A 16,935-nucleotide genomic window follows, 5' to 3' on the forward strand; every position below is an offset into this window, starting at 1 on the left:
GTTTTCTGAAAAACAGCTTTAATTGTTTCAAACTAATGTCTAATCTCAGCTTCTTCTTCTTTTTTTTTTTCATGGTCTTGGTTTTTCTCTGAGAACAAACAGGCTGTATTATACTCACAACTGGGTCAGCAATCCACGCCGGCCCGAGAGCCAGCATTTCGCATAGCAAAAAGTTTGCTAGAGCCTTCTGAGTGCGTTGCACGAGAAGCAACAGTTTGTTTCTGTTGTTCCTCTTTCGGTCCGGGAAAGAGCCTTCGAGTGGTTTTTAATTTTTTTTTATTTTTTGGCTTTTTCAAGTCTTTTTGCCTCCCTTTGTTTCAAAAAATAAATAAATAAAAATATATGTAATTTTTCCTTTTATTTTATTTCCACAGTAAAGGTTCCTTTCTTTTTCGGTGCGGCTGTTTTTAGGCTGCTCGGCTGGGTCTTCCCTTATTTTTGTGGCCTTTTTTTTTTTTTTTTTTTTCTTGACACAAGCCTTTTGATTTAGCCGGTGCTGTCTTCCCTTCCATATCATTGAAGACACCCAGTGGCTTCAAACGTACTCTGTGCAACCGGACCATCTCAGGCACCGATACCCACTTGTGGTGTATCTAGTGCCTTGGGCCTGACTATAGCCCAACTCGTTGTGCCCTCTGTCTTCACATGAAAAAGAGGACGCGACTGGCTCGAGAAGCCCAGAGGGAAAAACGTTTTGGGACTCAGTCCTGTCCTTCGGTATCAGAACCGAGGTCGGCGGCTTCGACATCGAGGGACACATTAACATAGTAACATATAGTAACATAGTAGATGACAGCAGAAAAAGACCTGCACGGTCCATCCAGTCTGCCCAACAAGATAAACTCACATGTGCTACTTTTTGTGTATACCTTACCTTGATTTGTACCTGTCCTTTTCAGGGCACAGACCGTATAAGTCTGCCCAGCACTATCCCCGCCTCCAAATCACCAGCCCCGCCTCCCACCACCGGCTCTGGCACAGACCGTACAAGTCTGCCCAGCACCATCTTCGTCTCCCGCCACCGGCTTTGCCACCCAATCTCGTCTAAGCTCTTTAGGATCCATTCCTTCTGAGCAGGATTCCTTTATGTTTATCCCACGCATGTTTGAATTCCGTTACCGTTTTCGTTTCCACCACCTCCCGCGGGAGGGCATTCCAAGCATCCACTACTCTCTCCGTGAAAAAATACTTCCTGACATTTTTCTTGAGTCTGCCCCCCTTCAATCTCATTTCATGTCCTCTCGTTCTACTGCCTTCGCATCTCCGGAAAAGGTTAGTTTGCAGATTAATACCTTTCAAATATTTGAACGTCTGTATCATAACACCCCTGTTTCTCCTTTCCTCCAGAGTATACATGTTCAGGTCCGCAAGTCTCTCCTCATACGTCTTGTAACGCAAATCCCATACCATTCTCGTAGCTTTTCTTTGCACCGCTTCAATTCTTTTTATATCCTTAACAAGATACGGCCTCCAGAACTGAACACAATTTTCCAGGTGGGGCCTCACCACGACTTATACAGGGACATCAACACCCCCTTTCTTCTGCTGGTCACACCTCTCTCTATACAGCCTAACAACCTTTTCTAGCTAAGGCCACCGCCTTGTCACACTGTTTCGTTGCCTTCAAATCCTCAGATACTATCACCCCAAGATCCCTCTCCCCATCCGTACCTATCAGACTCTCCCTGCCTAACACATACATCTCCCGTGGATTTCTACTCCCTAAGTGCATCACTTTGCATTTCTTCGCATTGAATTTTAATTGCCAAACCTTAGACCATTCTTCTAGCTTCCTCAGATCCTTTTTCATGTTTTCCACTCCCTCCGGGGTGTCCACTCTGTTACAGATCTTAGTATCATCCGCAAATAGGCAAACTTTACCTTCTAACTCTTTGGCAAAGTCACTCTCAAATATATTGAACAGAATTGGCCCCAGCACCGATCCTTGAGGCACTCCACTACTCACCTTTTGCTCCTCCGAGCGAATTCCATTCACCACCACCCTCTGGCGTCTGTCCGTCAACCAGTTCCTAATCCAGTTCACCACTTCGGGTCCTATCTTCAGCCCATCCAGTTTATTTAAGAGCCTCCTGTGGGGAACCGTGTCAAAAGCTTTGCTGAAATCTAAGTAGATTACGTCCATAGCTCGTCCCTGATTCAATTCTCCTGTCACCCAATCAAAGAATTCAATGAGATTCGTTTGGCACGATTTCCCTTTGGTAAAACCATGTTGGTAAAACCATGTTGTCTTGGATCTTGCAACTTATTGGCTTCCAGGAAATTCACTATCCTTTCCTTCAGCATCGCTTCCATTACTTTTCCAATAACCGAAGTGAGGCTTACCGGCCTGTAGTTTCCAGCTTCTTCCCTATCACCACTTTTGACAACATTGACGTTGGGAGTAGAGATAGGCATGACTGCTGGGAGGCCACAGCACGCTGGGAGCAGTGAGGCATCGAGTGGGTCTCCACCTACCTCGAGGCCTCCTGCTGTACAGGCCCCCCCGGGACTGTCCATCGTCGGACCCGACTTCAAGGCGACGTGAGGTGTATTGAGCGAAGGCTAAGAAGCATCGACACCGTTCCCCCTTGACGCATGGTGCCGGGAGTTCCGGGGCGCCAAGGGATTCAGCACCCGAGAAGTATCGGCACCAGGAGGTGCTTTCCAACTCTGAGGAGGAGCGCTCATGGGAGTTGGAGGAAGATCCCTGGTACTTTTCCTCCAATGAGTCCTTTGGGATTCCCTCTGAACCTTCTCCTCCACCTGAAAGGAGACTGTCTCCTCCTGAGAGCCTTTCCTTTTCATCTTTTGTACAGGAAATGACTGGAACCATTTCATTCCCCGTAGATATGGAGGATGAGCCCATGGCTGAGATTATCGAGGTCCTGGACTACACCTCTACACCTAAGGAGGCAGTAACAGCTCCTTTGCATAAGGTACTCCGGGAAGTCCTTATGCGAAACTGGGTGTTCCCTTTGGTCCCGTGATTCCCAGTATTGGATCCACGGTGAACCTGGGTTGATGAGGTCTCAGTTACCCCATAACTCCTTGGCGGTGGACTCTGCCCTCAAGAGAGCCAAGAGTTCTAGAGACTATGCCTCGGCGCCCCCAGGCAAAGAAGCTAGAACCTTGGATTCTTTTGGGAGGAAGATGTATCAGGCCACTATGCTCGCTCACTATCCAGTCTTACCAGCTCTTCACGAGCATCTACTTATGGAATTCGGTGAGGCAACTGTCTAGTTTAGTTGATGCACTCCCTCCGGAGCAGGCCAAATCTTTTCGCCAGGTAGTCAGGCTTCAGAAGCCGTGTCGTAAATTCCTGGCCAGGGGCGCATACGACACTTTTGATATAGCATCCAGAATCTCCGCTCAGGGTATAGCGCGCAGACTCTCATGGCTGCGTGTCTCTGACCTAGACCATTCAGTCCAGCAGAGGATAGCGGATGTTCCTTGCCCAGAGGGGGGGGGGGGGGGGGCGAGATAATCTTTTTGGAGATTGAGGTCCTGGTCGACCAGATCAAGAAGCACACAGATGCTAAGGCTTCTCTCTCCCGCCAGGCGTCTTCTGCTACATCCTCCTCAACTAGGAGGTTTTTTGGTTGGTCGTGGGGTGCTCCCTATTCCTACTCTAGGCGTAGGTACACTCCGGCGTCTCGCCAGCCTACTCAGGCTCAGCCCCAGCGCGCTCGTTCAACAGCTTGCACCCAAGGCCCCTCCAGCTCCCCAGCAAAAGCAAGGGATGGGCTTCTGACTGGCTCCAGGGAAGCATAGCCACAATAGAAGTATCCGTTCTGGATGATTTGCCAGTTGTGGGGAGGTTAATGTTTTGTCACCAAAGGTGGCCTCTCATATAACCTCCAACCGATGGATTCTTCAAATAGTCTGATTAGGATACACCCTCAATCTGGAATCCAAACCTCCAAATTGCCCTCCGGGAATTTATTCATACAGCTTCCAGCACAGGCAGGTACTTCCAGAGGAACTCTCTGCCCTTCTAAAGGCCCATGCGATTGAACCCGTTCCACCAGGGGAAGAAGGGCTGGGATTCTATTTCAGGTACTTCCTTGTGCAGAAGAGAGCAGGGGGGGTGCGTCCCATCCTAGACCTAAGGGCCCTGAACAAATTCCTAGTCCAAGAAAAATTCAGGATGGTTTCCCTGGGCACCCTTCTTCCCATGATTCAGGAAAACAATTGGCTATGCTCTCTGGACTTAAAGGATGCTTACACACACATCCTGATACTTCCAGCTCACAGGAAGTATCTTCGATTTCAGCTGGGAATGCACCTCCTTCAGTACAGCGTACTTCCTTTTGATCTAGCGTCTGCTCCCAGGGTATTTACAAAACAAAAAGCACCAAGGGCCTTCAAAAAAAGGGGAGTAAAGTCTTTAATCATATACATTTATGAAACAATGCAAAAAAAGGCCCGACACGGTCTGTGTTTCGGCGCCCAGCACCTGCGTCAGGAGTCGAAAAAACAGCTGACAACATGCGGCAGTATTGAAAGAACAATACAATGTTGGAGAAGTAATAACATAGTAACATAGTAGATGACGGCAGAAAAAGACCTGCACGGTCCATCCAGTCTGCCCAACAAGATAAACTCATATGTACTACTTTTTGAGTATACCTTACCTTGATTTGTATCTGTCATTTTCAGGGCACAGACCGTATAAGTCTGCCCAGCACTATCCCTGCCTCCCAACCACCGGCTCTGGCACAGACCGTATAAGTCTGCCCAGCAATATCCTCGCCTCCCAACCACCAGCCCTGCCTCCCACCACCGGCTCTGCCACCTAATCTCAGCTAAGCTTTTGAGGATCCATTCCCTCGGAACAGGATACTGCAAACACCGTGTGATCCCCTTCACATGCAATGAAAAGATATAGCAATGGAGCAAACGCAGTCCTTCAATCATGGTCTCAATCAGGTAAACTGTTTACCTGATTGAGACCGTGACTGAAGGACTGCGTTTGCTCCATCGCTATATCTTTTCATTGCATGTGAAGGGGATCGCACGCAGCTTGCACACCTTGGACTACAAGAGAGCATTGGCCTTTTATATGGAGCAGACGAATCCCTTCAGACAGTCCGCCCAGTTTTTCTTTTGATCCCAACAGGAGGGGAGTCGCCATCGGAAAACGCACAAACTCCAATTGGCTAGCAGACTGCATTTCCTTCAATTATGCCCAGGCTGGGCTGACTCTGGAGGGCCATGTCATGGCTCATAACGTCAGAACCATGGCTGCATCGGTGGCTCACTTAGCCTCCATTGAAGAAATTTGCAAAGCTGCAATGTGGTCTTCAGTCCACACATTCACATCACACTACTGCATTGAGCAGGACACCCGACGTGACAGTCAATTTGGGCAGATTCGGTGTTGCAGAATCTGTTGGGGTTTAGAATCCAACTCCATCCCCCTAGGCCTGTTTTGTTCTGTTCCAGGCTGCGCACTCAGCTAGTTGTATATAGTTTTAGGTGGATCTATGCTATGTCCTCGCTGTTCGAAGACCCAGTTGACCAAACTTTGTTGTTTTGGGTGAGCCTGGATGCTAGGGATACCCCAGTTGTGAGTATAATACAGCCTGCTTGTCCACGGAGAAAGCGAAGATACTTACCTGTAGCAGGTATTCTCCGAGGACAGCAGGATGATTATTCTCAGAAATCCGCCCACCTCCCCTTGGAGTTGTCTCCTCTTTCTTTTCCTTTTTATTGAACTGAGGAGCATGACTGATCAGCAGGCGGGAAGATAATTGACGCATGCGCGGTTCGACGCACAGCATGCTCATGCAAACATTTTGCTATGTGAAATGCTGGTTCCCAGGCCAGCGTGTATCGCCGACCCAGTTGTGAGAATAATCAGCCTGCTGTCCTCGGCGAATACCTGCTACAGGTAAGTATCTTCGCTATCTAGTAGTGCAGTGTTTTCCAAATTGGTCCTGGAGTACCTCCTTGCCAGTCAGGTTTTCAGGATATCCATTGTGAATATGCATGAAAGAGATTTGCTTACACTGGAGGCAGTGTATGCAAATCAATCTCATACATTATTCATTGCGTATATCCTGAAAACCTGACTTGCAAGGAGGTACTCCAGGACCGACTTGGGAAATACTGCAGTAGTGTACAGTGCATCACTGTATTTTTACTGTTGCAAACATAGAGTACGGTGTTATTAGAAAAGATTAGTGCATGTTACTGCAGCAGGACCTACGGAAATAAGTCTTGTGGCAGATAACCTATGCTAATCTTTAGTAAAAGACTCCCTAAGTTGCTTATATGTAATGTGTTGCCTGCAGACAGGGGAATTGGTAGTCGCATACATTCTTCCTTTGCTCCTTGAGTTCAGCTTACTTAATAACAGTTAATGTAGGCTGTATGGCTATGGAAACACAAGAACTACCTCACCTTCAGCTTTTTTTTCTTAAAACTCTTGAAGTATGTTCTGTATCAGATTGTCACCCATTAGTGTGACTGATGATTCCATTTCAAATTGCCTAAGAAAAAATGCGCACATAATTGTGCCTACACTTTCTATGGGTAATTTCTTTTTTAAATAAAACAAATGCTTGTTCTTCTGAAAATGCAAAAATCTGCATGATGCTTCAGTTCTCAAGGAACTTAACCTTTCAGCCCCCACCCCTGCCAAATGCATGTTGTTGCACTATGCATACACTTTCAACCATCTGCAGCGTGAACATTTTTCAGACAGATTTATGCAGAACTTGCTTTGACATTTGCCTTTAAGATCATGTGCCTTCCATGTGTATATATTAAATTTTAAACTATTTTTGGCATTTTTAGAATTGGAAGATGTTTTGGGAAAACTAAAGAACTTGCAGTTTAAAGTAGAATCCTCTGAAAAGGAAAACCAGATTATGGGCATCACTTTACGGCAGCGAGATGCAGAAGTGAACAGACTACGTGAGCTAACAAGGTAAAATTAATATTGCTGTGGTTATCTTCTAAATAGTATTGCCATTTCTACAAGATTTGTGTAGGGTTTCTATAGTAGTAGTAGTTTGGTTGGTTGGTTGGTTTTTTTTTTTGGTTTTTTTTTGGGGGGTGATGCAGCCAAACCTTATATATCCTTTGATAACTACCAGTGTGGAACTTCTCTGTAAAGAAGACGTGACCAAGCACCCCGAAGCAGCTCGGCCATCAAAAACCACCAGAACTACCTCTTCCCTGAATCCAGCTGCTAGCGTGGCAACCCTGCCACCAACTAACCAATGCACCCCTGAGCATGTGGCAAGCCAGTCCTTTCAGCTGCACTGGGGAGATTCTCCTCTCTCACCTACACTGAGGAGATCTCTTGTCATCTACAATAGACCGAACTACCCATGTACTCTTCCCCCACCTCAACTTTGTCACTGTGAGGCTCCCTGACGGGAAGAAAGATCAGGGACTTAAAGGCGGAAGTAAGGTATTTCAAAACAATGGGCTGCACTGTCATACCCTTTTAAAAAAATACAAGGGTTCATCACCTGCTGGCAATCTCTCAAGCAAGAGCAACCAGAACCATCCTCCTATAGCTAACTGTGGCTCTGCTTTCAAACTAGTTCCAGCAAGCTCAACAGCACAACCAGGACAGCACTATCCTGCTGCTGCTGCTGCTGCTGCTGCTGCAACTGCTACAGTATCTCATTCAGGCCCTCCAAAATTGTATAGATTCATTGAGGAGAGCTACAGCCATTCCTGTGTACACAGTCCTTCAGGGACTATACTTTTCATCACAGACAGCCTCTAAAATGCTTGGATATGAATTACAAGGTCCAGTGCACACCTGGGCATGACAAATCTTGGGCTCCCTCATCACTTTGTTGTAGTGGAAGCTGTTCTCAAAGAAACCAAAACTGCAAAGTCACTTGACCACTGTTCCCATCTGCCCCCTCCTCCCCCGGCAAGTACCATAAGACACTGAATAGACAAGCAGAAATTCTGAGGGAGCCATACTGGGAGCCCATATCACTGCCCATAAACTGAAAATCCTGTACTACCAACACTCCCATAAGAAAATAAGAATTGCCATACTGTCAGACCCAAGGTCCATCTGGCTCAGTATCCTGTTTCTAATAGTGGCCAATCCAGATCACAAGTACTTGGCAACATCCCAAAAAGCAGCAAGATTCCATGGTACTTAGCTTTAGGGATAAACAGCACTTGCCCCAAGTCTGCCTTAATTTTTAAACATCTACATGAACTGCTTTTGCTACATCCTTTGGCAGCGAATTCCAGAGCTTAATTATATTTTGAACGGAAAAAAAAATATTTTCTCCTATTTGTTTTAAGTGTATTTGCAATGTAATTTCATGGCATGTGCCCTAGTCTTTGTACTTTTTTCAAAGAGTAAACAATTTTATTTACCCGTTCCACTTTCTTCAGGATTTTGAAGAGCCTTAATTTCTTTAGCTTTTCTTCACATGAAAATTACTCCATCATCTTAATCATTTTGGTCGCTGTTCTCTACCGAATGCTCACCCAGATAGTTTATTCTCATATAGACGTAGCTAGCAGGCCTACCCCAGGCACCATCTCTCCTCATACTGCAATCAACTCTGGATCTTACTCCTTCACTACCCAGCCTCAAAAGGTGAGAGGAAGCAGCGCTCTCAGTTTTTGACAGTCCCCCAATCAGGAGGTATGTTCAGTTTTTCCAGGAAGCATGGTACAATATCGCCACCAATAGATGGATACGCGAGATAATTGATCAAGGCTACACTACAAACGTTTTGCAGTCTGCTCTCTGAAAGCCCTCTCTCCAGGAACTTCACCCCCCTCTCACCAAGTGGACACCCTCGGTGAGGAAATACAGACCCTACTTAAAGAAAATGTAGTAGGACAAATGCTAGACCATGACAAAGGCTAAGGTTTCTACTCCCAATATTTCCTCATTCCAAAGAAAAGAGGACTGAGACATGCCCTAGACCTAAGAAACCTCACATCTTCATCAAAGCAAGACGTTCAAATGAACTCGCTTGGAGCCATCCTGCTGTTCTGTTGTGTACAATAATTAGGTCTGCCATCTCTGTTGGACAGCGGAAGCCATGGGCTTTCTACTATCCTGTAAAGGATTGCATGTTCCCTCTAAATACTTAACTACCCCAAACCTTGTGTCTGCTCATGACAGTTTTACACAGAGCAGCAGCAGGCTCCTCAATTAGAAAGAAACCCAGTAAGTCAGTAGATATAGTAATATAGTTTATTAGCATCAGTGCCTTACCCAAAGATAGTACAGGCAAATCAGGCAGTCACATGGTAGAGCAGCACTTCACTACACATCTCTCTCCAGCCTTCTAGAGTCTTCTGATCTAATACCCTCTAAACTGCCCTTTTTATACCATTTTGACCCTATTCATTCCAATGGACCCTGGCTTTCTCACCAGAGCTCTTGGCCCTTATCAGTTGATAAGAAATGACTTCACATGTTCTCAAGCTCTAAGTATAAACAAATTATGTTTAGGACAACATCTGCGAAGAAATAACATCACAGATCATTTTGTCCTCCTCAGCTCCCCCTCCCTTCTACTTGCACCTGACCCTCTACTCGCATTAGCCAGAACATCTCAGCTCATGACTTCTTGCAGGTGCCAGTCCCAGGATTGTTGACAAGAGCAAATGCCCCCTCCCTTGCCAACTCTCTGGGAACTCACTTCAGCTTGTGCTGCAGTAAAATATATTTTGTATCAGAGATGATTTTTTATTTTAAACTCGATGCAATAGGACTATTTCAGACACAGACACTCTCAACTGGTGTGTTCAGTGCTTTGAGTCCGATGTAGCCTGTGCATGCAAGCAAGGACCCTTAAAGTCCGCAGAGTTCACTGTGAAAAACCTTTTGGTTCTGCATCAACATTGGCACTGAGTATGGCAGGGGGCTTCAGCAGTTGACAAGGAACCTGCATTAGAGTCTTTGTCAACATCAGGGTCGTAACTGCAAGATTCAGATGGTCAAACTCGGTACTTCGACAGCACAAGGACTCTATATCATCTTCACTGGTATTGTGTGTATCTAGGGCCCTGTAGCATAAAAAAGCCTAAGAAGCATCACCATCGTTTTCCCTCCAGACACTCAACACCTCCTTTTTGCATTGACATCCTAGATGCACAGGAAGCGTCCATGCAGTGACCGCTCTACTTCTTTCCAGCTAATTTCTCATAAAGAGCCTTTGAGGTCTTCGAGATCTCCTACACCTGCACAGGCTAAAACCGAGGCTGCCTCTACTCCGCTGTCTCAGCCGGTACCGACGCTGACTCCACAGGAAGAAATCTGGGGCTATGCTTAAAGAGGAGCTCTCAGAGCTACTGTGTTCATGGTCTAAACAGGCTTTCAAGGTGCTTGTGCCAGCCTCAGCCTGGTCTGTTGATACATTGGTGAAACAGCCATGGGAGAGGTCTCGCACACCAGTTCAATGCTGAATGTCGGGAGAAGTACGTATGCATAAATGGCAGAGGAATTTTCTCCAACCTCGGAGACTCCTCTACCTCAACGCAGAGTCAGTGCTGTAGTTGGCGCTGTCTTCCTCGTACTTCCCAAGAACAGTACTCCTGGGAGACAGATTAGGACTCACAGGACATCTCAGCTAAGAAGTCCTATAGCATTCTATCTGATCTTTCACCACCTGAGAGACGTAGAGCTCCTCCAGAGAGTATATTGTTTCTGAGCTTTCTGTAAGATGGCTCAAGCCATACCTTCAAATTAGAGACACAGGAAGAACCTTGTTCAGAACTGTTTGAGGTTCTAGATTATGACTCTCCTCCTAGAGAGGGAATCACTTTTCCACTTCATACAATTATGAAAAATACTCTCTTCAAAAACTGGGAGACTCCACTGACAGTTCAAGTTGCTCCAAAGAAAATTGGCACAATGTATAAAGTACAGAAATGCACTGTGTTTGAGAAAACTCAGTTACGTCATCATTCCCTAGTTGTGGAGTCTGCTTTAAAACACACTTGCAGTGCTACATCTCATGCTTCTGCTCCTCCAGGCAGAGAAGCTCGAACATTAGACTCTTTTGGCAGAAAAACATTTCAGGTTTCAATGCTAACCAATCACATATTTGCACTTAACTGGCCAAGTATGGACTCTGCCCCTGGAACGCCCCCAAAATAGCCAGCTTTCAGTTCAGCACTAACCAGATAAATGCCACTGAAAATTTTGCAGTTAACCCTGAACAGTTGATTTAACTGGCAAGGAGCTGTTTCTGGCTAGTGCCAGTTGAAAGGATCAGTATTCAGATTGACTTATTTTTATCCATCAGATGTGTTTTAATTCACCACAGCACTTCTCTCCATCCTATAAAAATGTATGTGCTATAACACCCTGTATTGAAATTTGTTTTTCTTTAATAGCAAGTAAACCAGTCTTTCTGCATTACTAGTCATAGACCACAAGATGGTGGTGTGTGTATGTGTGTATATATATATATATATATATATATATATATATATATATATATATATATATATATATATATATATATATATATATATATATATGTGTGTGTGTGTATATATGTATAGCAAAAATGTATCTTAAAATATTTCTAGTCTATAAAGATTTAAATGGCATGGCACTTGGTCTATTTAAATAGGGGGAAGTATAGGGACATTTCTTGCCCTGTTAGTATAGGATTCTTCCTCTGTTTATTTAACTAAATATCAGAAGGAAAGTAGTTACGGTAAGCCTGCTTGATTATCCTTAATGCTTGTCTCAAAACACCATACTAAAGAGTTAAAGGTAACTAACTATCATAGAAACTGGAGTCTAAACTGTACAGTTTATTCTTTAGCTATATCAGTTTACAGTCAATTTGTACACTAGGCATATTAAACAGTATACTTCATCCACTCTTACATGTGTTCATGTAAAAATTCTTAAATCCAAGCAACTAACGAGGATCCCGGTATTTGCTAGACAACCTGAACATTTCACATGTGAAGGCACATTTTGCATGGAATGTCAAGATCAGAATTGAGACGTGCAGGTTGGGATATTGTTATTTTCAGCAGTATTTTAGAAAGTCACTGCTGAATGTGAAACATTTTATAAAATACATATATGGAAGTGCAGGAGTGCACATGTATTTGCCCACTTATGCAGCAGGATCAGCCATTTTGCAAACATATATATTGAAAAAAATGAACAGTGTGAGCTTGACAGTTTCCATATAGAGGCAGCGAGACTGGGAGACTGGGCATCTAAATGGCAGATGACATTTAATGTAAGTGCAAAGTGATGCACATGGGAAAGAGGAATCTAAATTATAGCTACGTAATGCAGGATTCCACGTTAGTCACCGACCAAGAAAAGGCTCTAGGCATCGTCATTGATGATACATTGAAACCTTCTGCTCACTGTGCTGCAGCGGCTAAGATAGCAAATAGAATATTAGGTATTATTTGGAAATGAATGTCACATTACTCACCGCTGCTCTTTCTCTTTTTCTTTACCTCGCTTTTGCCTTTTCCCCATTATACTTCTAGGACATTATTTGTTTGACCCCTGACTTGCTGTGTGTTTATGTAGATTGTTGTAAGCCACATTGGGCCTGCCCATGGGTGGGAAATTGTGGGATATAAATGCTGTAAATAAATAAAACAAAAAATGAGGACGTTATAATGCCTTTGTATTGCTCCATGGTGCGACTGCACCTCAAATATTGTGTTCAATTCTGGTCACCGCATCTCAAAAAAGATTTAGTGAAATTAGAAAAGATGCAGAGAAGAGTGACAAAAATGATAAAGAGAGTGGGACGACTTCCCTATGAGGAAAGGCTGAAGCGGCTAGGGCTCTTCAGCTTGGAGAAAAGACGGCTGAGGGGGAGATATGATAGAGGTCTATAAAAGAATTAGTAGAGTGGAACGGGTGGATGTGAATCATCTGTTTACTCTTTCCAGAAATACTAGGACTAGAGGGCGTGCGATGAAGCCAGCAAAGTAATACATTTTAAATGAATTGGAGAAAATGTTTTCTTCACTCAACGTGTAATTAAATTCTGGAATTAGTTGCCAGAGAGTGTGGTAAAGGCAGTTAGCTTAGCGGGGTTTAAAATGGTTTGGATGGCTTCCTGAAGGAAAAGTCCATAGACCATTATTAAATGGACTTGGGGAAATTCCACTGCTTATTTCTGGGATAAGCAGCATAAAATGTATTGTACTTTTTTGAGATCTTGTCAGGTATTCGTGACCTGGATTGTCCACTGCTGGAAACAAGATGCTGGACTTGATGGACCTTTGGTCTTTCCCAGTATGGCAATAATTTTGATGCTTCCACATGTAAATGATATTGCTTCCATGTGTAGCTGACCCATTTTACAATCCAATATGTAAGAGCTTCCAATTAAGTGATAAGGCCATCATTATGTTATAATTGTGTTATATCTTCATTTTGAAGGCAGAAATAAACAATTGGAGATTAAGGAGAATTACATGTAAAACCCTTGGCCAAAATGAGCACTTTTAAAAATAAAAAAAAATCTGTATGTGCTTCTGAATAGATGTAACAGCCAATGGGTAAATTTTTTTTTGTAAATTCATACAGTATTTCTTGGGGAATACACATATAGGTGTTCTGCCCAAACATGTCCCATCTCGCCCCTTAATATCTGTGCGGTTTGATAGCCACATGTAAATTGTGGCTTTCTGAGATTTATCATTTACATGTGTATGCAATCCATATGTGGAAATGCTGCTATTTATACATGCAGATGCTTCTAAAATAACACCTTAATGTAGAATTCCTGCTTCAAGTTGGGCATAAACAGCGCACATTAGTTTATCACTGTATTTAGTAAAGACTGAAGATATGTCTCAGCATGTTTAGTGTGGTTATTTTCATTTAATTTTATAAAGTCCTGTGCATCATTTATGTAATGTTTAATATGTGTTTTGACGGAATGTGGGAGACTTTACTGACATATTCCATTACTGTTAACAGAACCTTGCAAGGCAGTATGGCTAAGCTCCTGTCTGATCTCAGTGTGGACACCTTCCGTAGTAAGCCTGGAAAAAGCCTTACAAAGTCTCTACTAAATGTCTATGAAAACCAGCTACAGGATGACCAGAGCCCTGCTAGTACTTCTGTCATGAATTATCTGAAAAAGTTAGGAACTGACCAAGTTTTGAACAGCTCAGAGCCACCTTTTTCAAACGGACACAGTAATATGGAAGGACCAGAGCAGAATTATGAAAATTTCAGTGTCCCTGACATAGAATATGAAAAGTTCCCTATACCTAGAGAATCCCTGGGGGCTTTCAAAAATATTGCTGGCTTGTCAGGTCGGCTGTCACCTATTATCCCCCATGGCTCTTCAAAGCAGAATGCAGCAACAAACAGTGACTTTGGTACTGAGATGGGTGATGCACATAGATTAAATGAGACCACTTGTATACACCTGGTGAGCAGTCCTTCCAAAAAATATTCAGCTGTGTCTGAAAAGAAAATGTGCACTCCACCACAGTCCAGTGCAGTTTCTAGACTTTTGGAATGTAACACTGGAGTCTCTGACTCAGAGAAGAATAATGGATTTAGGAATTTCTTCCAACCTCTTGAGCAGTCAGAAGATGCAAAGAAAATTTTGGATGATAAATATACTGGCAACTCTGGTTCAAAGAAAATTGTGGCCAGTAGCTGTGAAATGATGGAGACAACTAAGCTAGAAGATGATTGGTTGCCAATAAAATCAAAGGAAATAATAAATGCATTTCCTGCTGATTTTTCTAGCAAGGTGGTAAGCTCGGGATCTGCTAATGGTCTTTTCAGTTTTCTGCCATGTGATCAAGCAAAAACTATGCAAACCACAAACAACCATTCCATTGACAGCTCTGTTTTCTCAGCTTCTGACTTCAAATTAGGAAAGTCAGATTGGAGCTTGTCTTCCTTCTCATCGTTTACGTCACATGATGACCAGGACTTTAGGAACGGGCTAGCTGCTTTGGATGCTGACATAGCTAGATTACAAAGGACGTTGCAGGCTGGCTTCCTGAATAAATGAATGAGATCATTAACATAACTGTGCCTTTTCTGTAATAATTCTCTATGGAAAGTGGTTGTGTTGGAAATTCTGTAGTCTGTCTACTTCAGAGGTCCATCACATCACTAACAAGAGCTTCTACAACAAATGCACATGATATTGTATAAATTCAAATAATGCATTTTGGCTTTTTAAATTTAAAATAACATAAAAAAGCCTCCTGAGCACTGTTAACAGCAGCATTAAGGATTTCTATTAGTGCCTGGAGGGATTGCTTCAACTCCTCCAGCTCTTTACTGTGGTACTAATTGTTAAGACTTCCTTTCATGCTAGTCATGATTTAATTGAAATATTTTTAGGCAAATTTTTAAAATTTTATATGAATGGCTAGGTTTAGAATGTCATAGAATGTGTTTTACATAATAGCTGTTGTTTACACAAGCAATTACTGACTTAAATATTATTGAAATAAATTATGTACTTTTTGACCTGGGCAGAATAATTATATTTAATTAGGATGCTTTAAATTGAGTGGGAGGATTGTGGAAGGATATTTTGCTTTCTATAATATGCACTTGCCACAAAATTATGGCACTCTATTTTGTGATGTTTTTAAGAATGAAATTCTAGTGTTTACAAGACATGTTATGCAAGCTATCAAGGACTGGTTTAATAACACATTTTTGCTTCCTCAGTTTTTATAGTTCCCCATCATCATTATATCAAGTCTTTTATGAGCCTCCCAGGTCTGCATAATTTACCTACATGTCTATACTAGAAATGTGCATCTTTTCAGAGGCAGTGATAGGTTTCACTGTAATCTGTTTTTGTTCTTAAATAAAATCAAGTGTGATAATGCTGATATGATGGTTGCGATGCAATCACAGCAGTTACTACTGAATAGAACCTTGTTTTCATTGTTACAGTGTGACATGTTTGAGAAATTCCACCTGAACCCTGCATAGGGTGGGCAAGTTGGTCTCCTTTTATTCTTTCACTCTAGCTGAGTTAGATCTTGAGTTCAAGTACCATTGCTTGCTTTAGAAATGCTGTTTCTTGGCTAGTCGAAGGACAGAATTTTATGAGAGACCCATAGGTTGCCTAGCCTACAGTACTTCTTAAGGCCGTAGGTATCCCACTGCCTATTTTTTTTGTTACATTTGTACCCCGCGCTTTTCCACTCATGGCAGGCTCAATGCGGCTTACATGGGGCAATGGAGGGTTAAGTGACTTGCCCAGAGTCACAAGGAGCTGCCTGTGCCTGAAGTGGGAATCTAAAGAGGGGGAAAGGGCCAGTAGTTGAAATTAATGGATTTTGAGTTTTGATTTCTTGACTTTCTCTGCTTTTTAAAGAAAAGTGTGATTGTATATGTAGACTATAGTAGATGCTGGTTGCATAGATGGGTAAGATACAGGCAGGGGGTATCCAACCTCAGCCCTTGCCAGGTTTGGTTTTCAGGATTTGCATATGCATGAGATCAATTTGCATATAATGGAGGCAGTGCATGGACATAGACCTCCAGCATATTCATTGGGGAAACTGAAAACATGACTGGATTGTGGTCCTTGAGGGTTGAAGTTGGACACCCTGACAGAGCAAAAGAGCTGCATAATGGAATATTTAGGGGTCCTTTTACTAAGGTGTGCTAATGGATTTAGCTGAAATAAGTTTTATTTTGGTCATTTCAGTAGGGAAAGATACACTAAAGTAAAAATTGGGATTTTTAAAATCATGTCTACTTTTTGTAAAGCCTCTATGAAGAACTCTTCTAAAGTGTCTTGTCTCAGACAGGATTACTATCCATGCACCATGGGCAGGGCCAGCTCTAGGTTTTCTGCCTTTCACTAAAGTAGGGGCCCATTTACTAAGCCGTGTAAGCGCCTATGTGCGCCAGTTTGGAACTACCGCCCAGCTACCGCGTGGCCCAAGCGGCAATTTAAATTTTTTTTTACGTGCATCCAC

General features: G+C 43.2%; 1 protein-coding gene across 1 annotated transcript in view; it reads left to right on the forward strand.

Moving 5' to 3' along the window:
* The window catches only part of CCDC14 (coiled-coil domain containing 14), an 84,659-nt gene extending 68,787 nt beyond the window's left edge, over positions 1–15,872 (forward strand). The window contains exons 12-13 of the mRNA XM_030210436.1: positions 6,802–6,934; positions 13,937–15,872. Coding sequence (XP_030066296.1) covers positions 6,802–6,934; positions 13,937–14,993 — 1,190 coding nt within the window. The 3' untranslated portion in view covers positions 14,994–15,872. The remainder of the gene's footprint in view (positions 1–6,801; positions 6,935–13,936) is intronic.
* Positions 15,873–16,935: the final 1,063 nt, after the last annotated feature.

This window comes from Microcaecilia unicolor, chromosome 7 (assembly GCF_901765095.1).
Source record: "Microcaecilia unicolor chromosome 7, aMicUni1.1, whole genome shotgun sequence".
NCBI classification, from domain to species: domain Eukaryota; kingdom Metazoa; phylum Chordata; class Amphibia; order Gymnophiona; family Siphonopidae; genus Microcaecilia; species Microcaecilia unicolor.